Here is a 23,663-nt window from a genome sequence, read left to right as displayed (position 1 = left end):
TACATAATAATATTGCAGCTTTTTCACCAGAAGGGCAGTTTTTGGTGCTTTTAAATGGACACTTGGTTTGTTGGTTTGTAACTAATACATGTTTTCATTCATCAGTTAATGAATGAGATCGGGACGTTTGTCGATGGGGATCGAAAAGGACTTGAAAATAACATCAGAGTCTGTTTATCATTAAACGACTGTTTTGTAAAGGTACGTTCTTCTTCCTCTTCTCTTATTATTATTATTAAGATGATTATTAGTCTTTGTACTAATGTTCTCGTTTCCGATTACAGGTGCCCATAAATCCAGAGTGTCCAAGCGCAAGACGCAATTTTTGGAAATTGGATGACAGCAAAATTACTCCAAAGATGCTGCGACGACACTTCAGCGGTATGCGCGACATGTTTCCTGACATTTCTGGAAACTCAGAAACTTCACCCACGAGAAATGCAACTGAAAAAAAAGTCAGCAGCAGCAATGGCACCGAGACAGAAACGAGGTTCTCCAGCTCGTTTTCCATCGAGTCCATTTTGCAGCGGGAAAGCAGCGCCCCCACGAGTCCTGCCTATTTTCCAAGAACCTTCACAAATATGGGTCCTGACCTGACACCAGGTGCAGCCCACGGGTTTGCATGCAAGAGGAAGACATGGGACTACCAGGATCAAATGCAATATGACCACTTTAGAGGATCCTATTCACACCTCTCTTACCCATCTTACTTTCTGGGCCAGATGAACGAGGGCTGCAGTCCTATGAACCCCCCATCTAAGAGAATGTGCACCGGACCCGAACTGTCTTATAACTATACAGCTTTTGACAACACCAGGCAATTCCCTTCTAACTCTGTGGCCTGGGCCTACATATAGTACTGCACTTAACCAATTTACTTAACCAAAACATTTCTGAAAGTGTTTCGGATTTCTTGTGCATAGTTGAAAATGTCTGAAATGTTTCATTTGCAAAATAAAATGAAGCAATATCTTTTCTATAAAATGTATGTGTATATTGATTTTGTTATAGGCTAATGGGTTAAATACAGTATTTCAGGGTTACTTACAGGCAAAACCTTCACCAATACACCTTATAGAATATACATTTAACACATGTTGTAAAATCTAATGCAAATTGAAATTTCCTGTAAACATTGCTTAAATTACAACATATTTAGAAAGAAGTACATGCACACATTCATCATACATAGTTCAGACACAAGTAAAGAGTTGATTCAAATAAAATTTATTGACCTCCAGCTTCCAGTCAATATGCATGCATATACAGGCTTGAGTCAAAATTATTTTATTTTTTTGTAGGTTTCCCGTCCTTTTCTTATGAAACAGCGTGCACCTTAAATAATCAGTTCGGCAGCGTAGCACAAAAATACCAGTTTTACATTATCAAATACTGCACATAGAAAACATTTACAAAGCACAAGTATAAAATTACAACTTCCTCTTATACAGCTCTTTATCAATCTATTGCTGCAAAACATGGTCATTACTGCAGCACATTGTCATGTCAAATACTTTACAAAAGATCTCAGTGACTAATAAAGTTATAACCAACCACTAACACTTCTGATAAATCTGGGCTACTTTTATCTTTGGGGGCTTTAGATAGTGTTGGATAATATGAAACCACTCGAGATTTTAAATGTAAAAGCCGGATTCATTGGACGAAGTTATCAAGGGTGCTAGATTTAGGTTAAAGTGTCACAACAGTGTTTCGTGCTGATCATTGTCATGAATAATGTAAATGACTAATTTATGAAGACAACGAAAGACATCAACTGTTAACAGACTTGAAAACAGACTGCAAATGACCGTCTTTGCATTTGTAAGATAAAAACATTTCACTGCTAGATTCAACCCCAGAGTGCTTTTTTGCTAAAGTGTACAATAAATGTATGCAGGTTCTGAGGTCTGTATCATCATATTTAAATGAACAGAAATGTTTATCTCTCTTTAAATCAACATTTTAAAGAGATCATGGCGTCTTCTATGGCTCTTCTAGAAAATAAACAACACAGACATGCTACTGAGAAATACCTCTTCTCACAAGACTGACATTCTCCAAATCATTTTGCAAAGTTCAATCCAGTAAATGTTACAAAATCACTAACAGACATCTTATGTTTTTCAGAAAAATAAAGATTGAGCGCTTAGCACTCAAATGTAATTTAATTGAGTATCATTGTCTTTTATGAAGCATCATACATTTTTCCAGAATTCATTCTGCACGGAGAGGTGCTGATGTTGTTTTGGTAATTCGGGGACTCAAATTGCATCACATAAATTTCCGTTTAAATTGAAAATGGCTACGATTGAGTAGAGTTTGAGATGCTTAGTGTCACTATAAGTTTTAAAATTGAAGCCAAGTACTCAATGCGTTGGGCATTCAATAGCTTGTATATGCCTTTAAATAATATTCACAAGTAAGGCATATTACAAGTTCTAATAAAAGTATGAGAATTCTCAATGAACTATTCACCAATAAGCTAAATAACCCTTTATATTCACAAACGTGATAAATCAGACCTCATATTACGAGGGTTTTAAATGGGTCAAGGTGCAAAGGGAAATAACATTCATAGTAGATCAATCTCCTTAAATAAAGCCATCTCTCAACATTTACAGATCATATACATACAATACCAGAGAAGCAAAAATCCCATAAATGCACACATAAAATCATAAATCATACGTACAGTCATACATATCATTCTTCATTTACAATCTGATCATTTTGATCCGCAACTAAAATAAGTACGACTGTATCCGTTCTGACCGCTTTCCACCAACTCAAACAAGCAGTTCATTCATTTTCTGTAATCTATGTTTTAAGATCATTCCCCAGTCAGGCTGGAGTCACCTCTTACACTCACACATAAACTGCTCATGCTGTAAAACGTCCCAGATCAATTGTATCTATTCTATCATGAAAGAAAATATAGGTTTTAGCATATGAAAGCAACAATATACTTTGATTAAACACCAATGCATTTAAACTAGCCCGCTGGTTTGGGACTTCTCTGTTATTTACAGTGCAACACCATAACTCCAAAGAGCCAACACCGCCTAAACAAACATTTACAGAAGCATCTGACAAGTGTTTCTGAAACTGTCATGGTGGCGAGAACCAAAAGCAAACCTTCAAACATCAAAATGCATCCAAACTCAGCAGTAAACTGCAAATCTAGATTGTTCCTCAGCGTTGCATTTGATCTGGCTATAGAGTCAAACTACACCCATCCACTAAGAAAAAATGTGCACAATTCAAATAGTCATGCATTCAAACTAAAATGCGAGACCAATACAAGTTTGTAAATAGTTCATCATAATGTAAAGGGACATATAGAATCCCGGTTTCCAAAAAATCACATATAAAAATATCAATATCTATTATAGTTGTTTCATAGTGTTTACCAAGGACAAACATTCAGCTGTAAATACAATTTTGTTTTCAGTACAATAATACAATTTGAATTCATCATTAGTTAAATTATTTTCTGACTTTAATCTACAGACTTTATTCTGTTAATGGTGCAACACGAAGGTTAAACTCAATCCAAACTTGTGCAAATACAAAAAAAGACTGAATTCATTGAGACAGAGGAGAGTTGATACTTTCATTTACGTTTTTTATACATTTAAAGGCAACAACAAGAAGAGGACCTATGGCATATGTTCTAAATCTATCAAGATATTTGCGGTCAACTGGCCTGGAATTGTTTCTGTAGTATGAGTTGTCTCATTCTTCACTGAAATGTTCTATTTTTGCAGTTTACGTAAACATAAAAAAGTGCTAGTGTGTTTGGTCAAACGTACTGTAGATATTTGGCCTTGCAGACACGTTTATTGTGCATGTTAACCTCCTAAGTGTATTTTTGTTTATTTATGTTACAAAATATAAAGTAGTTGTCTTCAGATGAATATTCCTAGTAATTCAACAACATCTAAAGGAAGAGGAAACATTTTCAATGTTGATCGAAAATGATGAGCAGAGATAAATTACAAATCTTTCTACGCAGGAAGTCCATAAATGTCAGTCAGTGTTATAAACAGTAAAGATTTGTTTTCATTTCTAGAAACCTTTGTGGTTTCTATACCGCCAGTTCAGAGACATTTGTGCATGTAAAGTGTAGTATAGGAATATATGAAATGAGATTTCAAAATATGCAATGTGATAATATTAGTAATAAGTATTAAAAGTAGGGTAATTGTTGGATTATTCTGTGCTGAATAGTACATCTTGCATGGTAGATGAAAAAGACAGCCGTTGAAACAGCATGTACAAAATACCACACCCCAAAAAACTACCACGACTGTTGATACGATCTAAAATTTGTAAAGCTTTGCTGATGGTGCTGGAGAGTCAATAAAAGCAGATCTTTACTGTAGACTATCTTGACACTTCATATCAAAGACTCAAACAACTTTAGTGCCTGTGCACTTCTTATAGGGTGCAACTCACAATAAAAGAGATTTCTCAGATTAGGCAAAGGATGACACTGTGTGCCATAATGGTAATTTTAGTGTCTCTGTATGTTTACCAGCATCTCATATGACAAACAAACAAAAACTGACATTGAACATACATAAATGAAATAAAATATTAAGATTTTGCGCATTTTAGAAACAAATCCTTTATCTTCTAATAGAAGTGCGATGAAAACCTAGATTTTTTTGCCAACTGTGCTGCTTTCCATACAATACTTAATATGCGGGGCACACTCGAGTGGGAAACCACCTAGAAAGCCCCTCGTCTTCGGCGAGGAAGTTAAAGAAGACAGATTGGACAGGAATAATCTCAATAACAGAGGTCAAGAGCTCCACAACAAAAAACGTCCAGGATTAAAATGATTTGGATTTGTTCTGGGCTTTAAGATCGTACTGGGAGAGAAACCTCATTGTCGGTCCTCATATTGTTGAGTGTGATGTTTGTTCAGCGTTGCCCTCCTGAGTGTAACAGGAAATGTAAAAGGCCTTTGAAACAGTTGGATCCACATGCTGGTAGAAAACTAGTTCAAGTCCAATGAAGCTCCAGCACAAAGAGATGATGTACCATTACCAGATCAGGGCTACGTTCGCCAGGAAAGCTTAGTGTCAATACGTGCTACGGGACAAGTTCTTGTTTTCCAGTGGATGCCCTCCTACTTTTTCCATCATGTGTATCCCACAATGCAGCTGGAAATGAGGGTTGCTGGTCAAACTGGACAGCTGGTTCTCCTTTACATACGGAGGGTTTGATTTCCACTGACCACGGTGTCTGCAGCTCAGTGCAGATTATATTTTTCAGACGAAAAGTAGCAAAATAAATGACCTAAAGTCTATTATTCTACACATTTTCTGAAAGGCAAGCTTAAAATAGCAGTTTACATATTTTGTTCAACGAGGGTTGCGAATAAACGTGCAGAGTGCAGTCGATAAATACATGAACACAAATACCAATCGATATATTTATTAACTCAGCGCTCGGAAAAGGAAAGAAGAAAACGCTACCTTATGCGACAGCAGCTGTATACATTTCCAATAACCTGACCTGTGGACTTGAGCCCTGCCCTTTATAAAGTGGAATTCTCTATGTAGTCTACGAGTTATTTTTTTTGCATCTCTAAGTCATCGACTCTGCTACATATCCATATTCTATTATATGACACTACAGATAATAAGAATTGCTTTGGTTTTTAAAAAATAAAACTTTTATCGGGTTTGGCATAGAGAACTGAGTGACCCCTGAGGGTCCGGTCCCTACAAGTCAACTTCAAGTCTAGAACCCGCACTGCCTTCGAGTGGCACGGCCCACAGGAGTCAACACAAATGCTACATTGTCAGGAACATTTCGAGATATAATTATTGAATGCCCTTGTTTGTTTTGTGTCGTGACCTGCGGGTAATGGATCTACGTCTGGTTACACACATCCACCCAGGTGCGTGTGAGCTGTTGTATGTGTCAATCCTGATTTGTAGCCAACTCTGAAATATCTCGGTAATATATTGGTGAGGGACGCTTTCCAGCTCTGGGTTATGAGTTGGTAATATCTATCAGAGTGTGTGTGCATGCTTCTGGGGTGGGTGTCGGGGAATATTGAACAAAGATACACACAAAGAGATAGAGAACACAGGCATATTTAAGGGGACGTGGATGGCTGGGTCTCTCGGCCGCACTTAGGTGCACGAGGGGCTGGTGGCGCTCTCGAGCGAGGACTGTGAGAGACGGCGCGTCAGGGGGCCGATGCTGGGGTCCGCCAGAGAGGAGGTCGGGAAAAGCTTGTACCAGCCGCTCACCATTGATGACAGATCTAGGTCATCCAGAAGGATCTGTGCCATTCCCATGAAACACTTGCTGTCCATGCGACCGTAGTCACCCCACACAATCACCTAGTGGAGCGCAATGTGAGCATTAGAGACACATTTGACTTAACAGAAAAAATAAGAACGGCATTGCTGCATCAAACTCAAAATTCAGCCTGGACACGCAGAAATAAACCATGTTGGTCTGAGCTGATCTTGTCATGTTAGATCTGTTATTGTCCTGCTGTCTGTTTGTAAAGGACATTTTGACGGAGTGATTTTGACTTCGATACCTGTAACACTTTCCCCTGAGGGCTCTCGTCAAACATCAGAGATTGCTGGAAGGTGGGATCGAGGGTCTTCTTGACCACTTTGGTTTTCTTCTTAGAGAGACACATGCCGTTCTCCAGGACATATACCTTTACATATGTTGCTGGTATAGAAGAAAACAGAGTATGAGCATCATTCTGTGGACAGAGTTAAGATGCACATATAATTCTGAGAGGCAGAATGACATTGTAACTTAAAATGGCGTTACCTGCAATGTTCTTTGACCCTGGTTTAGGGGTCAGCCCACGGGCCTGTGTGATCTCAACCTCTAACTGACCTCCTCTATCCACCACACCTACATAAACATCACCTGCAGAGAGAAAACCAGACAGCTTGCAATGCTTTCAGCCAACAGCAGGTGGAGTCAAATAGCAAGTCATTTTCTTAGGAGTTTCTGCCCTGATACTGTTTTAAATACAGAGATTAACTATGTAACCTATGCTTATGTCTATTATAACCTATTGTACATATTTTTATGAGAGTTAGTGACTAAGTAATACGTGACTATAAAGAGATAAGATGATATAATGCAAAATGTAATTTTCTTTCATTATTACATTAAGCAAAGCTGTTTTTAAATATAATTCAATATTCAGAACACTTATGCAAATGCAAAAAAGGCTAAAAACGTACCCATTGGATGTGTGGCTAATGTTTGCCTTCCTACAATCTGGGCGGGTCCAAGACCATCCAGGAAGTCACTGAACTGGCTCTCAGGGCCCAGTCTAGTAGTGGGGAAGATGAATCTAAAATACACCCGTAACATTTAAATATAAGTAAATGCTTATTGCAATGGTAAATTGCAAAATTTCAGAAGCTAGTGTGTCTATATCTCAGAATATCATGTTATTAATCAAATTTGTCAATACAAAGTATGTTAATTTAAAATATCATTCATCACTGTAACTATTTGAACCACTAATAATGAATGAATCACCGCTGAAATAACAGAGGACGTAAATAATGTTTATGAATTTACATCCTAAGCTAAAAAACTCATGGTTTAATGGTTTCAACATTTTTTCTTTTAATTTTTGTGAAGTAAAATTACTATACTGTTCACACAACATCTCACACGCACCTGGGTTTCCCCCCCTACTTGTACATTGTCATTTAATATTACTGTGATTTGACATTTTTTTACTGTATTTCAAAAATAGGTGAAAATGATGTAAAATAAAACAGTAAAACTCTGTGAAAGTATTTGTTTTTACATTGTTCACAAGATATATGGTAATGGGTAATGCTGTTTTTATGATACATCACACTCACGTTCCGTCAGAGCTGTTGCTGTTGGTGCTGCCGTCGGTCGAATCCTTGCTGCCCTGTCGCGTGACACGGTTCCTCATCTCCACGGCGATACCCGTCTCCGTGCTCCGCCTGATGGTGCTACGTAGCTTTTTGGTTCCTCCATCTGCATGCAAACACACACGCATATAACAATGACAAAAACTCCTAAATATTATGGAAGACAAAAGCACATCGCATAAAAAGTGTTTATGAAGAAGTCAGCTGAGCTTATATAGTCTGCTCATCTTTCATACCAAGAGCCATTAACTCAGGTAGTAATGTAAACTCATCCGTACACATGCTGAGCGTGGCTGCATTTAGCTGAATAACTTTCCAGCTGAACAATTAATCCAGACATAGCGAACGTGTGTAATGATTAATCAGACGCTTCTGTTCGTATCCTTAAGGACCAAATATGGAAGCCAAATCGGATAAACCATATGAAGATGACGGATAAATGTGGAACACCATCAGCAATACAGTAGGTGTAAATAAACAATGCTATATTTAACTTTCAAACTTCAGTTCCCCATTTAAAGTACACTCAGGGGCTACTGTGTGTAAGCCACTCAGGAGTTATAAAGTGCAACACCCAAGCAAGTAGGTACTGCGGTAGTCTCTCTAAAAAGACAAACAAAAGCATAACTACAGTTATGTATATTGATTTGGGATATTGATGAAAATAAACCTCTGTAAAAATTCTTACGTACATTTATATGGCTTTATTGATTGAAACAAATGTTTGTTGTTATAGGTCCCCTAAAAGTGTTAAAAACTAAAGTTCAGTTGCTTCCTTAAATGTCCAGTGTATGGAATTTAGCCGCATCTAGTGGTGAGGCTGAGAATTGCAACAAATGGCTCACTCCACCCCTTCCTTTCGAAACACTACGGAGACTGACACAGGTCTAAGATGTCATCACGTTTTTACTTCTTTGCCGAAGGAGATAACAAATTTGGGAAATGCTCTGTAGAGCTCTTTGTCTATTTAGGGATACTGTAGAAACAAAATGGCGAATTCCATTCAAGGGCACCGACGGCGTACGTATATAGAAATAGCTCATTCTAAGGAAATAAAAACATAAACCTTCATTATGTAAGGTCTTTGTACACATCTGAAGACTTAGTTATGTATATTATATTGCCTTGTGTTAATAGATCCTCCAAAAATTACACACGTCACCTTTAAATATTGAAGTATTATCAAATTCCGAAGAGTTTGTTGGAGTAATGGCTGGCGGCTCACAGATCTGGAAGATGCACAAGACTAGTGCATCTAGGCAATCTGCTTGAGCTTGGCAATGAGAGCCAAGCCGCTGCCCTCACCATATAAAGTGAGAGAAGAGATGAGAGAAACAGACGACGCTGATGTTGGGGAAGAGATAAACACAGTGCTTTATGCTGAGAGTGTATCAGTCAAACGATCTCAAAGGTAATGTAAGGTGCACGATCACAGAAAGTGATGGCTTCATAATTGGCTCTGGATTTGATAGGAGCAGATAAAACTCTGAGCCAAGAGTTCATCACAGTTGTGAAATAAACTCTAGACAGGTGATAAAAACCTATTCTTTTACCAACCTTAAGACGTTCATTTTGCAAGTGACCGTGTTGACTGTATATAATCCTGCCTATTGCAATGGAGGCATTAAAGGCACAGTTCACCCAAAAAAAAAATTTCTTTGAAAATGTATTTACTGTCATGTCATTCTTTCCATTATGTAAACCTATATGAGATATTTTGAAGAAACAGTGATAACCAAATCACATGGCCCCCATTAAAGGCATAGCCCCCCCCAAAATAAAATTCTGTCATTATTTACGGTTTCAAATCTGTATACATTTCATTGTTCTGATTGAACACAGAGAAAGATATTTGAAAGAATGATTATGACCAAACAGTTATTGGACACTACTGACTCCCATAGGAGCATGTCTTTATACTTTTTTATTTTGTTTGACACAAAAGAAGATATTTTGAAGAATGTAGGACAGCAAACAGTTCTGGGGCACTTTTGACTACCATTTTAATTTTTCCTACTATGGTAGTCGATGGGGTATAAGAACTGTTTGGCTGCTAGCATTCGTAAAAATATTGTTCTCTGTGTTCAACCACAACAAGAAATGTATACAGATTTGGACCAACTAGCGATTAATCATAACATCATTTTCATTTTTGGGTGAAGTATCTCTTTCACTTCAACTGTATGGAAAAACCCCTGAGACATTTCTTTATATTCTTTAAAGATATATTTAATATACTTGTATATATATAATTCTTCCTTTTGTGTTGTGTATAGGTGCCCCTTTTGACCAATCAAAATCAAGCATTCTAGATTTCTTGGTTTTCTAATCTAATTATAAAGCCCTTAAACGTATAGACTGAGCCTTTACTAAAATCAATATCTAAACTGTAGCTCACTTGGTAGAGCATTCTGTTAACAATGCAAACGTCATGGGTTCGAGCCCAGTGCTCACACAAGGAAATGTATAGCTTGAACACACTTCGGTTAAAATGATCTACGTATCAAATGTATGCATGTAAATTATTAAATGAAAGTAAATAAGGAACGGCAAATGGTGACACTATTAAAAGATGATGGCTCGGTTAATGGGCAAATGACAGAATGTGGGGTGTCGCTGAGAATGATACACATTCTGATGGCAGGACTGCAATACTTGCGTTCACAGCAGACTCTTGCTTACTGTCGTAAGCTCACTGTCTTTAATATAAAATGAGTCTCGAGTGTGTGCATTACAGAGAGAGAGAAAACAGAGTTCTAAAAATACAGACAGAACATGCAGTGTGGGATCCAGGAACACAGTGAAATTCACAGATTGTTGCATTAAACATGAACTGTGTGTGATTGCAGAAAGAGTCAAACACCACAGACCATACAGCTAGGAAATGTTTGAGAAACGAAATAGGAGACATTTCAGAACAGACACTTCGTGGAAATGAATCAGTACATGTTGTCCATTAAATATATGCCTGGTTGAGAATGGCAACTTCACATTCAGTCGTCTTTATGCTCGGAGGGTTTAACACTGCAGTCGCATGTCAAGCACTCCTGAAAAACTGGGATAAGTGACTCTCTTGCATCTATATTTATAGTGGCCACTGACTTCGCATTAATGGTGATGGGGGGGTTTGGGGTATGCATGAGATGTTTACTTTCTATAAAGGAAAAAATGTATCCAAGTCTAAGCTGGTTAGCTAGTCTTAGGTGGTTTCCCAGTTTGGTTGGGCTGGTTTGCTGAATTTAAACACCAGCGTGTCCAGCCAGGGGCACCCGATGGGAGGAATAACTGTGTGGAAGCGGTGGTAAAAATGCAATGAAAACATTATTTTGAGCCAATTGAATGAAACTAGACAAAGGTTCTAGGTAAAGTTCAGGAAAGGGTCATGAACATGTACATATCATACACTGACAAAATGGCTAAATTCAGGAAAACAATTGCAGAATGAAGATGAATTAGTAACGGTTAATATAAAGAAATATAGACATTTCTCTTCACGTTTCCTCACAGTAGATGGCGAACCCGCCATAAAACCTAAAGGGCCCTATCGTACACCTAGTGCAAGGCTCAGCGCAAGTGTTTTTGCTAGTTTTATCCTGATACGTCTGTTGTATTCTAGTGGGTTTTGGTTTTATTTATTTGATGTAGTTAGATTTTAGTTTTAAAGTGATAGTTCACCCAAAAATAAATATTCTGTCATCATGTATTTAAAGGGATCGTTCACCCAAATATGGAAATTCTATTATGAATTACTCACTCTCTAGTTGTTCCAAACCTGTATACATTTCTTTTTTTTGTTGAACACAGAGAAAGGTATTTAGATGAATGCTTCTAACCAAACAGTTCTTGGACCCCTTTGACTTCCGTCGGAAATATAAAATGATAGTCAAAAGTAAGCCTACCCCAGAACTGTTTGCTACATTCTTCAAAATATCTTCTTTTGTGTTCAACAGAACAAATACATTAAAACAGATTTCGAACAACTTGAAGGTGAGTAAATGATGACAGAATATATTTGTCGGTGAACTATCCCTTTAACCACTTATCATTTCAAATCTGTATGACTTTTCTTATGCAGAACAAAAAAGAAGATATTTTGAAGAATGGTGGTAACCATTCATTTCTATTGTATAAACACAAAACCAATGCTTGTTGTCTGGTTACCAACATTCTTCAAAATATCTTCTTTTGTGTGCTGCAGAAGAAAAAAGTTATACAGTTTTGAAATGACAAAGGGTGAGTGGAACAAGCAAGGGGGGAAGAGAGCCGTGAGGGAACGGTCGAGTTTCACCGGTCTTGCATGTCTCACGGAGGAGCTCCAGGAGCATAAAAGGATGAGTGACAGGACGGTTTGACGACAGACCATACTATACATTCATTTGACTAATTACAACATAATAGACACAATTTTATTTACATTTGTTAAACAAAAACAATACCATGTTTCTATATATCTGTATACACGTAAAGCTGCTTTGCAAACGCAAAACAGTGAAAAGCACAATTGAAATAAAATTGCTTCTGTAAGATAACTCTCTCAGTAGATTTAAAACAAAGCAGAATTTGGTCAGTAAAAGTCAAATCCAAATATAGAAATACACACACAAATATAGCTTACTGAAACATAACTGCATCGTAAGCAACATATGCTCAGGGTTGCAAGATGCTTCTAAAACACACTTTTTACGGCTCCGTTTCTATCTATATTTCTTCACAGGATGTGTCATTCTGCAGCTTCCCTTGTACCCAAATGTCTCCTCAGTTTGTTAAACCCACTGGCAACTCACTGCTTATCCATGGTAAATACCAGAACAGCAGCACAGCACTTTGATGAAACATTAAAGGGTCCATCTCAAAGAGGATTAGAGATGGGTAGGTTAAAACAGGCTGGGCAAGAGGTGTTAAAAAGATTCATCGTGTCCACAAGATGGCTCATCTGTGAGTTAAAAGAGACGCAAGCACAAAACTTGTTTCCACCTGTGGCTACGGTGGACATGGCATTCATGCGGCCGACCGAGTCTCTAAAATGGGAAATGCCCTGTCTACCAGAGATGCATCTTTCTGTCTGGTCTCTGTGGCAACAGCTCGCTCTCTCCAGACAGATATCATGGGGCACAGACATTTTAGATTACCTAGGGCTAAAAATACTGCCTTATCGGCCAACAGGACACGACTAATCAATGGCTGATACTTCAGGAAGATCTACACGTGGGTGGTCTGTGATGGTGTTGATGCGAAGGAGAATCACATTAGAGGGCTTGCACAAAATAAACAGTTTATTCAGAGGCTAAATATGAAACAGATATCAGAAACGAAGCCGTGCACCGCTTGGATCTCTCAGGCGATAAGAAATATAAAACATGGACTACTTATAGCATTTTCGATAGGCCTACGCTTTGAGGATGTGGAGGATGCTAATTTAAGATACTCGCTGGGTGCGTTCAGATAAGAGCACAACAGAGACCGCCCACATTCTAAAAGGTCTGGTTTCCAGAATTTCAAAAGCTTTTAGAAATCGCTTTTAATAAAGACCCATTCAAAGCCATGAGCTAAGCAGTCCTTCTCAGAAATCTATAACATTTTCACTTAAAATCAGACTTAAGTTTGTCTTAAATGAGGAAATGAAGTACTCCTTTCAAGAAATATTGGACTACAGTTTATCATTGCATACTGTGTACTTTTTGTATACTATAAAAACAGTATAGACGTGTGTTTGTTTTGGAAGCACATGGCCATTGATTGTGCCTGTGCTTCCTGTCCTGCATCTTAGCCCCCCCCCCCCCCGTTCTCTTGTTCATTTTCCCATTATCAGTTCACACCCTTCACCTGTTGCCCGTGTTATGCCTCTATTGTTCCTGTCCTATTTAATGACCTTGTGTTTGCTGTCCTGTGCAGGATCGTTTGTCTTCATATCCCGTCGTGGCCTGTTGACCCTGTGCTGTCTTTAAGTTAAGGTATTCGTCTTGAGGTTTGTTAAGGTATTAGTTTTGAGGTTTGTTGAGGTATTCGTCTTGAGGTTTGTTAAGGTATTAGTTTTGAGGTTTGTTGAGGTATTAGTCTTGAGGTTTGTTAAGGTACCAGTCTTGAGGTTTGTTAAGGTATTAGTCTTGAGGTTTGTTGAGGTATTAGTCTTGAGGTTTGTTAAGGTACCAGTCTTGAGGTTTGTTAAGGTACCAGTCTTGAGGTTTGTTGCGTTCTGTTTCATGTCATTCTCATGACACTAGATATTACTCTTGTATGTTATCAAACCTATTATATGGCACTATTGGTAAATATGTTGGCCTTTGAGTCAGGAACGGAATATATACGTGCCTCCACTGGTTTCTTGCCTGGTCGGTTGTCTTCACGCCTGCCGGAGAGACTCATTAGACATCTCATCTCAGCGGGAGACACCCGTAACACATTATATTCTGTTCTCTTCTCCACATCTCCATGATGATGAGCATTACCGATGAGAGAGTGACTGATATGAAGTGGATGGCAGAGAGGATGGGGACAGAAAGACAGTAAATAGAGAGAGAGCGAGTGGAAGAAAGAAAGATGGGGTGCAGTGGATGAGTGGTAGGGTTTGGGTTTCTATTTTTAAGTCCGTAATCAGGAATATCTCAAGGGAGGGCTGAGAAGCTGTGAGGAAGCATTGTGACACGACTTCCAACACATAATAACCTTCTAGTGCCTCCAACCCTTGTTATAACAATATACAACTTTAATACTTCGACACTTTCCTATCACATCCTTCAAAGAGGATGTCATTGCTAGATGGGTAAAGGGATATTCACGCCAAAAAACACATTTACTCTCTGTGATTTGATCCATGATAATTCCCAAAATACTGCTAACTAATAAAACATAGTAAAAACATGATAACATAATAAAAAAACATGTTTTTTTTAAACATTTTGGAACCAAACTCTTCATACTTCATATCTTCATATTTTGAAGAATGTTGGTAACCAACCAACACTGGCCCCCATTGATTTCCATTGCATTAGACATCCAATGCAATGCATACAAACCACATTTGAGACCTTTTTCAAAACATCAACTTTTGTGTTACACAGAAGAAAGGATAATATACAGGTGTTAATAATAGCGAGGGTGAAAAAAACATGAAGGTTTATTTTGGGGTGAACCATCCATGTAACTATCCTAGAATCAATCCTTACACCCTTTTAATCATGGTGCTTCAAAAAGTTCTTCGATGCCATAGAAGAACATTTTGGTTCCATAAAGAACCTTTAACATCTGAAAAAACCTTCTGTTTCACCAAAGGTACTTTGTGGCGAAAAAAGGTTCTTCAGATTAAATGATTATATTATGTATTATATTGCATTATTTGGTTTTACTTTTGTGCTCTATGTTCATTTGTATGCAAACAATCACTCTTTTACTACTATAACACAAAATTGTAAACAAGATATTTGTTAAAATACACCAGACTGATGCATTTACCTTTTTAATGTACATTATTTCTTTAATGGGAAGGAGATTCATATATCAATCAGATAGTGTTGTAATTTAATTCTTGCAATGATTTTTTCGATGTTTTGAATGCGTTTAAGAGATATTCTGTATAATATTTCTATAAAAGTATGTATTTATACATACAGGACATGTTAATGTGTGTTGTGGACACTGTGCCGCCTTAAAAAAATGGACGCATGAAGCCACTGGCTGTGATCTTGTATGTGGGGTGCTTAAACAGCGGGATGTAAAGTAGAGTGTGAATATAAATGGACAGGAGTATCAAGGCGTGGTGAAACAGGGTCATAGTTTCATCTTCATCATTCAACAAGGAGGTCATTTGCGTGCCCCTTAACAACACTTTGAGTAAAACTCCAACTACCGACGATTTGAGAGAAGGCAGATCTGCCATTATAACAGATGGCAAACAGCCACCCTCCTTCTTCCACCGAGCCCATTCACCAACTTAAAAATACACTCTGAGGCTGGTACACTCACTGAATCCACCTGTTATTCATTGCATGTTGAGTTCCTGTTCTTCTTCTGAAACAAACATAGCATATATGCAAAGGACATTGCATTGGGTACACAAAATTTAAGTAGCGTATGGACATCTTCCAACTCAAAGTGTTAGAGAACCACTTTAGCATGCGTTGCTTTCTCTAAGGTAAGAAGTCAAACCCATCTCCACTAGAAAGCTTCTTCAGTTGATACTTATTAACCCACTGTGGCCCAGTGACTTTCTCTACACGCCGACACCTTCAGTCCATACACCCACGACTCAGTACACAGGACACTACAGAGTCCCGCAGTGATCCCAACCCTTCTTGTCTAATCCTCCAGCCTTGATGCTCTCTTCCTCTCGCACACTCGTTCTCTCCCCCCACCCCGTTTCCATGGTAATGCAGTCTGCAATGCAGCAAGATCCCATTGTGTCGGCCTCTTGCTCTGTTCCATTGGCTTGTTTGCTTCCTTTTCCTCAACACGCCCCTTTATTCTCATCCTTTTCTATAAGTCTACCTGTCTTTGTCTTTTTGTCTTTGTTTGGCAGATCTATCTATCTATCTATCATCTATCTATCTATCATCTATCTATCTATCTATCTATCTATCTATCTATCTATCTATCTATCTATCTATCTATCTATCTATCTATCTATCTATCTATCTATCTATCTATCTATCTATCTATCTATCTATCTATCTATCTATCTATCTATCTATCTATCTATCTATCTATCTATCTATCTATCTATCTATCTATCTATCTATCTATCTATCTATCTATCTATCTATCTATCTATCTATCTATCTATCTATCTATCTATCTATCTATCTATCTATCTATCTATCTATCTATCTATCTATCTATCTATCTATCTATCTATCTATCTATCTATCTATCTATCTATCTATCTATCTATCTATCTATCTATCTATCTATCTATCTATCTCTATTTTTAATAGCATTTTTTGCATACCAATTAGTTAATAACACAAATGTTTGGGAGCATAAAAAGACTTACTGTATTACACACAAATATTGGGTAAAATAGGCCACATTTGATCAGTTTTCACAGTGCTGTACATTTCTATTGACAGAATTGGTTGCAATGCATTCTGGGATTGCATGTCTTTAAATTAGGAGTGTATAAATCTAAACATGGCTTAACATAGTAACAAATCTCCCGCCAAACAATCCATTGTAACCCTTAGCTACCTGTCAAACCTGTAAATCTTTCAGCTGGGTGATGATTATGGCATTTCAATGCCTAGTCTATGCAACTGATACCCTTTCCGTTGAAGAAAGCGCACACAGCGGGTAACTGACTCTATGTTATTAGAGTCATGCGGTTGTGTGGGTAAAATATCAGTGTTATGTAACACGGACGCGAGAAAGGTGCCATACCATGTGGTATGAGAGGGGTTTCTTCTCTGTGGCATTTAGAGAGTGTTAATTAAAGCGATCTTTCCCTGGCACTCTGATGAGTAAACCGAACCCTGGAGGACGGCCATGAGGCTGAGGAATGAGATATAGGGAGTGTGTTTGTTCAATGCTGACACTAGCTCTGCTGTGTTTTACATTTACTGCCACGAGCAACACTGAATCAAGCATGCAAGCTGTTATTACAGATAAAAAACTGCATGCCTGTGCATGTAAGTATTACTCATCCGTGTATGATAAATGCACACGGTCAGCATAAATAGCCTACTGCCACTGGTTGTTTGGTTAAAATGATTGATAGAAAGGACCATTCTAAGACATTTTAGAGCTAATTCATGAATATGAAAAGCCCCAAAGTAATGAGAAATAATGTTTAAAGCAGTCTCAAACAGCATCTGTGAAATATTTATAGAGGGAACATAAGGTTGTGTTGACGTCCAACGGTCTATGTATACCAGGCGTTGTTTGCGTTTATTTCATGACACTGCGCGTGTAGATGTGTCTGAGGAATTTGTACGTCATGGTATGTCGGAGTTATTTCAGGCACCCGCGCTGTTGGCCGGTTACATAAGACTCCGGGAGGTCTGATTCTTTCCACTTAAAATAAAGAATCTGTAAGTGGGAAGAGAGGAGAAGCATCCTACAGACTCTCAGAAGCAGAGAGCGAATGAATACGATAAAAATAAAGTCAGTGTGCTCCAAAATAATATCTGTGGATAATAGTGTCACAATTAAGAGGAAATAATAGAATATAATTATGTTATTTTTAACAAGACTAAGCAGCAAGCTACAGTTATTGCAATAGTCAATATAGAACATTATTACAACTACATCAACTATTGAGCTTGTTATTTGATGTTACGGTGCATTGAATGTTGCGCCATCTTTGGAGGATGGCTGCTGCATTGTGTGTTCAATGCAGTGTTTTTCTTGTTTGATTAGGAAATATAACGGTAGGTCGATCTCTCTGTGTTAGAAACTGCAATAGCATTACGCAGAGTCGTTCAGGAAAAAGCCAATCGTTCTTTCACTTTCAATTTCTCCATATATCAAACAAAAATGTAACGGTACATATCAGAACAATAATTGCAGTTGAGTATTAAGCTCCTAATATGGAGGCGCCACTGCAACATTCAACATTGGGCATGACATCAGCTTCAAATTCTCTATTGAGGAATCTTTATATCATTTGTCTTAGATAAAATCATATTAATGCCACATTTACAGAATCTTTAAAAAAAAGCATGTTACTTCACATCTAAATGCAACTGTTGGTTTATAATGTGACACATTATATTGTTTATGACAGTAGAAGTGTGTCATCTGTTAGCATTTAGCTTTTTTTGCTATACCACACATTTCATAACAAAATATATTACATTTTATACAGTTTAAAAATGTGTCATATCTAGTCATAATTGATCCTGTCCATAACAAAGCTGATGAAGTATCTTTATAGAACTTCCATGTGCAATTTTAGTATTAGATTTATCACAAGGGGGACATTTTTTTAATGTTGAATGAATTTCCAGAAAAAAAGATATGATTGTGCTTATACTGGCCACCCCTGGGTCATACATTGTGTGCAAACAAATTGTTTCAGAAACCAATCTTACAAGCTATAGCTATACAGTCGCAATGCATATGCAATGGCAAGTCGGAAATATCATTAAATAAGGAGGCTTGACATTTGCAGAAGTGTGTGTCTTCAGCTGCCGGTTGGCTGCAATATAGAAAGCTGTTTTTAGAGTCCAGTGTCTCTCTAACTTGCTCATTGGCTGTAGATGAAACTGCAACATTGTACCGCACATAGCAACAGTAACCAAGATGTTGTTGATGGGGGAACATGGCTCTGATTAGATTCACAAAAACAACGGTCGCTTCTTAGAGACCATTAATTAGTGATGGCTGGTCTGAGTGGAATGTGGCTGTGAATGTCTGTGTGTGTGTGTGTGTGTGTGTGTATGTGTGTGGTTTTATGTTTTGTGATAAGCAGTCGTATTGATTTATCCCTACTGAGCTTTTCATCATCAAAGATAGAGATGCATTGAAGGTTTGCCTTTAGAGGGTTTGATGTTCTATGACCTTATACAAAGATCTCTCACAATTCACCTGCTCTATATGTTCGGACCTAGGCATGTGCGGGAGTACTCGAGTGCTTGGAAATGACAAGCAATGGTAGATCATGAAAATACAATAACTGAATCAAACTTCAAACATTTCACACTGATGCATGTCTAATAAGAACCATGTGAAAATGTGACACACATTTTTCATTTTGTGGTATGTTACAGTGACATTTCAATCGTTACCTAGCAGTTTGGTTGGATAAATGAAAAACAGATAGAAACAGCTAGATAGCTTGGTGAGGCTGGTTGACCAGGCAGTCTTCGTACACAACATCAATAGCCAAAGTCCAAAGCTTGTCTATACAGACTAACAAATAAAAAAAACAAATGGAACATACCCCCAAACTCTTAGAAGTCGACAATGTAACCATAAGCACAACCATTTAATTTTTGTTTTGCATTCTATTGTATTGTGTCTGTCTGTCTGTTTGTCTGTCTAACTATCACACTTACAGCTGGAACATTTAACACAATTTACTCTTTTTTACGTATGTGCTGAGCTAAAATGATCATTTCTATTAAATTCTGTCAACAACATTTCTGCCAAATATCACATAAAATAATGTTTTTCAAGGCACTTGGGAACATACTGTATGCGTTAGGCATCAAGTAATCATGTACACCAGAATAAACAACTGAAGATAAACACAGGGCACAATAAATGCCTGAGTATTAACACTATGCTCTGTTTTTAACCTTTGAACGTATGTCAGGTTTCTGTGTTTGTCCTCTGGACCAAAGACTGGGTACTGATGCCCGCCAGCTTGGCACTGGCCGGTCCACCCACTCAACACCTCATGTCCATCTGGGGCTAAAACAAAGATGCTTCCTCTGAACTGCACCGAGAAAATGTATCTTAAAGGGGTCATTTGACGTGGCTAAAACGAATATTATTGTAATACAATGTGTAAACATGATTTAAGGTTTAAAAACGCTGTATTTTCCACATACCGGGCGTTGTTTGTGTCTCCTCTTTGCTGCACTTCTCTGAAACACGCTGTTATTTCACAAAGCTCATCGCTCTGAAAAGCGAGGTGTGCTATGATTGGACAGTTCACTAGTGCGTAGTGATTGGTCGAATACTGCACAGAAATGTAATGCCTCTTATAAACAAACAACCATATACATCATACAGAGTTTGTGTGAGACAGAAACAAGCATTACAGCAGGGAATGGTAACATAATAAATATTATGTTACCTCACGTTACTAACTCACGTTAGTCTGTAACAAAGTCTTTTACTTACAATACTTACAATTTTTACATTAAATTCGCCAAAATGTATACATTTTTAAACTAACACAAGAAAAATCACACTTCTACTTATAACTGTTAAATCGGATACAGTTCATCTGCCTGGCCCGTACATGCGTCTACACAAAATACATCAATTCCCTAAATTACACCATCCGAGGCAAAATATCTCCAAATTCTAGTTTTGTTCAACCATAAGATCTGCTCCCGATTAAGAATAACAGTTCAGCTGGCATTTGGACGGTGTAAATCTTGTTGTCGTGATATAAAACGCATCATTGGGCAACCTTCGGCTGATCGGCGATCAGTAACTAAATGTCAGATGCTGTTTGGGTAACGTTTCGGGTGTGAATGGTGCACCGCCGGCTGTGGGTGGGAAAGGGTGGAGATAGGGATTTCACAAGATATGAGTGAGAAATGAAGGATAATTACTTTGGGGTTAATTACAGAAGGGGGAGAGCACATCTTCCATCTGTGTGTAATGTAGGAACCGTAAACGCGCTGCTAGTCATTACTGCTGCCGCTGATTCAATCTACAGGGTTGAAAGCGCAGTCATGTGTCTAAGCTACACACCCAAACAACATCCCCTGCCGATGTGTCTAATCACATTGATGAAATCACAATTCGCTATAAAAATTGATAATCTGGTGTATAAATTCAGCCCAAATGATTTATGCACGTGAAAGGTGATACACTCACAATAACGTAAAGGGCAGCATGGTGATAAAGGGTGTACGATTACGGGGAGCAAGTTTTAATTTGATCACTTGCAGGGAATGAGAAAATGAGAGTATGAGTTGAAATGGATACTCATCTTGGCAGCTCTGTCTGTCCGGCACATATGTCAACTGGCCGTAGATGTAGTTGCCAGGATTCAGCATGTGAGTCAGTGTCTTTGACAGTGTCAGTGTCTCTGTTGGGTGTCTTTGTTCCAGAAAGATGTTTCATTGTAGCAGGTGTATATATTGCACCTCTGCGGTGTCTAGCATCTAAACATGGGCAATTTCATGCTAATATCAACCTAACCATTGAAAAATAAATTTTTACTATACCGATAGTACATATGTCCATTTAGTTGTTTTCTAATGCATGAGAGGTTAAAGCATTTTTTTTTGTTAAAGCATGATTTTCCTTTATCATTATTATCACATAATGGTTGATATTCCTCATAAATGGTTACATAAAAATAAATAAATAAACTGTTTTATGTTCTATGAAGTGCTATGTTTTCTTCATTTGCTGGGTATTATTGCTTCTGAGTTATGCATTTTAATTTACAGAAATTCTGCAACGTAATCTCTCAAAAACAGTGTCCTTTTTCGTCAAATCTATCATACATGTGTAGTGAGGTAGGCGGGACGAGAGCCGGGATTTGAGGCCGGAGGAGATCAGGAGGAGGAGATCGGGAACAAAAGAGGACGAGCGACCGGACCGTCAGTGAGAGAGATATATTGAGTAATCTATTGTCTTTCTAATCTCTCCAAAAAGGTATTTACACATCCGAGTGATATTGTGTCTGTGAACATTTTACAAAGCATGTATAAGCAGAACATGCAATGAAAATTTGAATTTACACAACCTGAATAAAGCAGAAAATTGCAATTGCAATGATTGCAATGACACCCAAAACACACACTTAGATACTGGCTACATTTGAAACGACACATGCACTGAAGTGACAAAGACACAAAAAGAGAAATCCTTCAAAGAGTTGTTCATTCACAATCGTGTGCCCTCTATGGTGTTAAAACAGGATCATCGCCTGGAGATCACACTCTGTTGCAGCCTTCATCCGTCTTTGAGGCCTTTGGATCGTGCTTTGTCTGAACACTCGACCTTGGCGCCTTGGGTGACCCTACCAGGAGCTGAAGCTCCAAACGGCATTGCTCTCAGGCTCATTGGAACAGACAAGGTTCTCCACCATAGCAAGGTGGCAATCCAGGGAGAACAAAACAGGATACACGCTGATTGTCATGACAACAGCAGAGTTAATTGCGGCTGTAATGCGGCATTATATGGAAGAGAAATTGAAAAATGGAATGGGACTAGTTCAAGTCCTTTTTTCCAGCACTCGTAGTATTCTGTATAATAAAGATAACCTCTGTAAGAGTTCGACATGTACAGCAGTACGTGAGATGAGAGCCACAACACTACATTTGCTCTTCAGCATGCAGCACAGGAGAGATTACCATACAGCACTGCACAAATGTTTCATATCTGCTCATTTAAAACTCTGCAAACAAAGCATGCAAAACCACAGACTTCAATAATAGCAAATATTTTGTACACGCAGAGCTACAGAGTTCGGGAACGCAACGTCATGCACCACAGAAAATCCAAGCATCAGCACAAAATCCCGCAAACATTAAGCATGGCAGAATGGATCTACACATAGATCATACTTCATCACATCATCACTACATCATCATCATGTCCATCGTAACAACTCTTGACAATATGATTCGGTTACACAGCTATTTTACAACCACAGATACATTGATTCACAGAATCATAGCACTGAAGCATCAGTAACAATAATAAAAGAAATTTTGTTCATCAGGTTGTAATTCATAATTTTCACCTCTCTCCCGCCATCTCAGTTTGAAACATAAAATTGCAGGTACATATATTTAGGTGTTGAAAAACAACTGACATTTCCGTCCAAATCCTACCTGACAGCTCAAATGATCATTATTATGAGCTTACTTTTGTAAAACGTTGTGGGTTAAGGACAAAGTTTTTAACACGGATTCTTCATGTACTTGAATAACTACTTTTGTTTATTTTTCAACCAAACATTTTACAGAGTGCAGCCTTAAGGTGGCATATCATATTATTGTAAAGGTGAGCAATAAAATGACCTTTTTATATGCGACCTAAAAAAAACCTCTGGTCTGAAGAATATTCACATAATGCAAACTTGCAAGGGAAGTTATGAGAAATTACTTTCAGGAA

General features: G+C 38.0%; 1 protein-coding gene across 1 annotated transcript in view; it reads right to left on the bottom strand.

Annotated features, from left to right (window-relative positions):
- Window positions 1-1,213: 1,213 nt before the first annotated feature.
- Window positions 1,214-23,663, bottom strand: part of rims3 (regulating synaptic membrane exocytosis 3) — a 45,417-nt gene continuing 22,967 nt past the window's right edge. Inside the window, exons 3-7 of the mRNA XM_079484149.1 lie at window positions 7,884-8,025; window positions 7,245-7,357; window positions 6,820-6,921; window positions 6,575-6,714; window positions 1,214-6,368 (exon numbers count right to left, since the gene is read on the bottom strand). Coding sequence (XP_079340275.1) covers window positions 6,156-6,368; window positions 6,575-6,714; window positions 6,820-6,921; window positions 7,245-7,357; window positions 7,884-8,025 — 710 coding nt within the window. The 3' untranslated portion in view covers window positions 1,214-6,155. The remainder of the gene's footprint in view (window positions 6,369-6,574; window positions 6,715-6,819; window positions 6,922-7,244; window positions 7,358-7,883; window positions 8,026-23,663) is intronic.

Source organism: Barbatula barbatula, assembly GCF_947034865.1.
Source record: "Barbatula barbatula genome assembly, chromosome: 21".
In the NCBI taxonomy this organism is placed as follows: Eukaryota; Metazoa; Chordata; class Actinopteri; order Cypriniformes; family Nemacheilidae; genus Barbatula; species Barbatula barbatula.
This window is presented reverse-complemented; position numbering and strand designations above follow the sequence as displayed.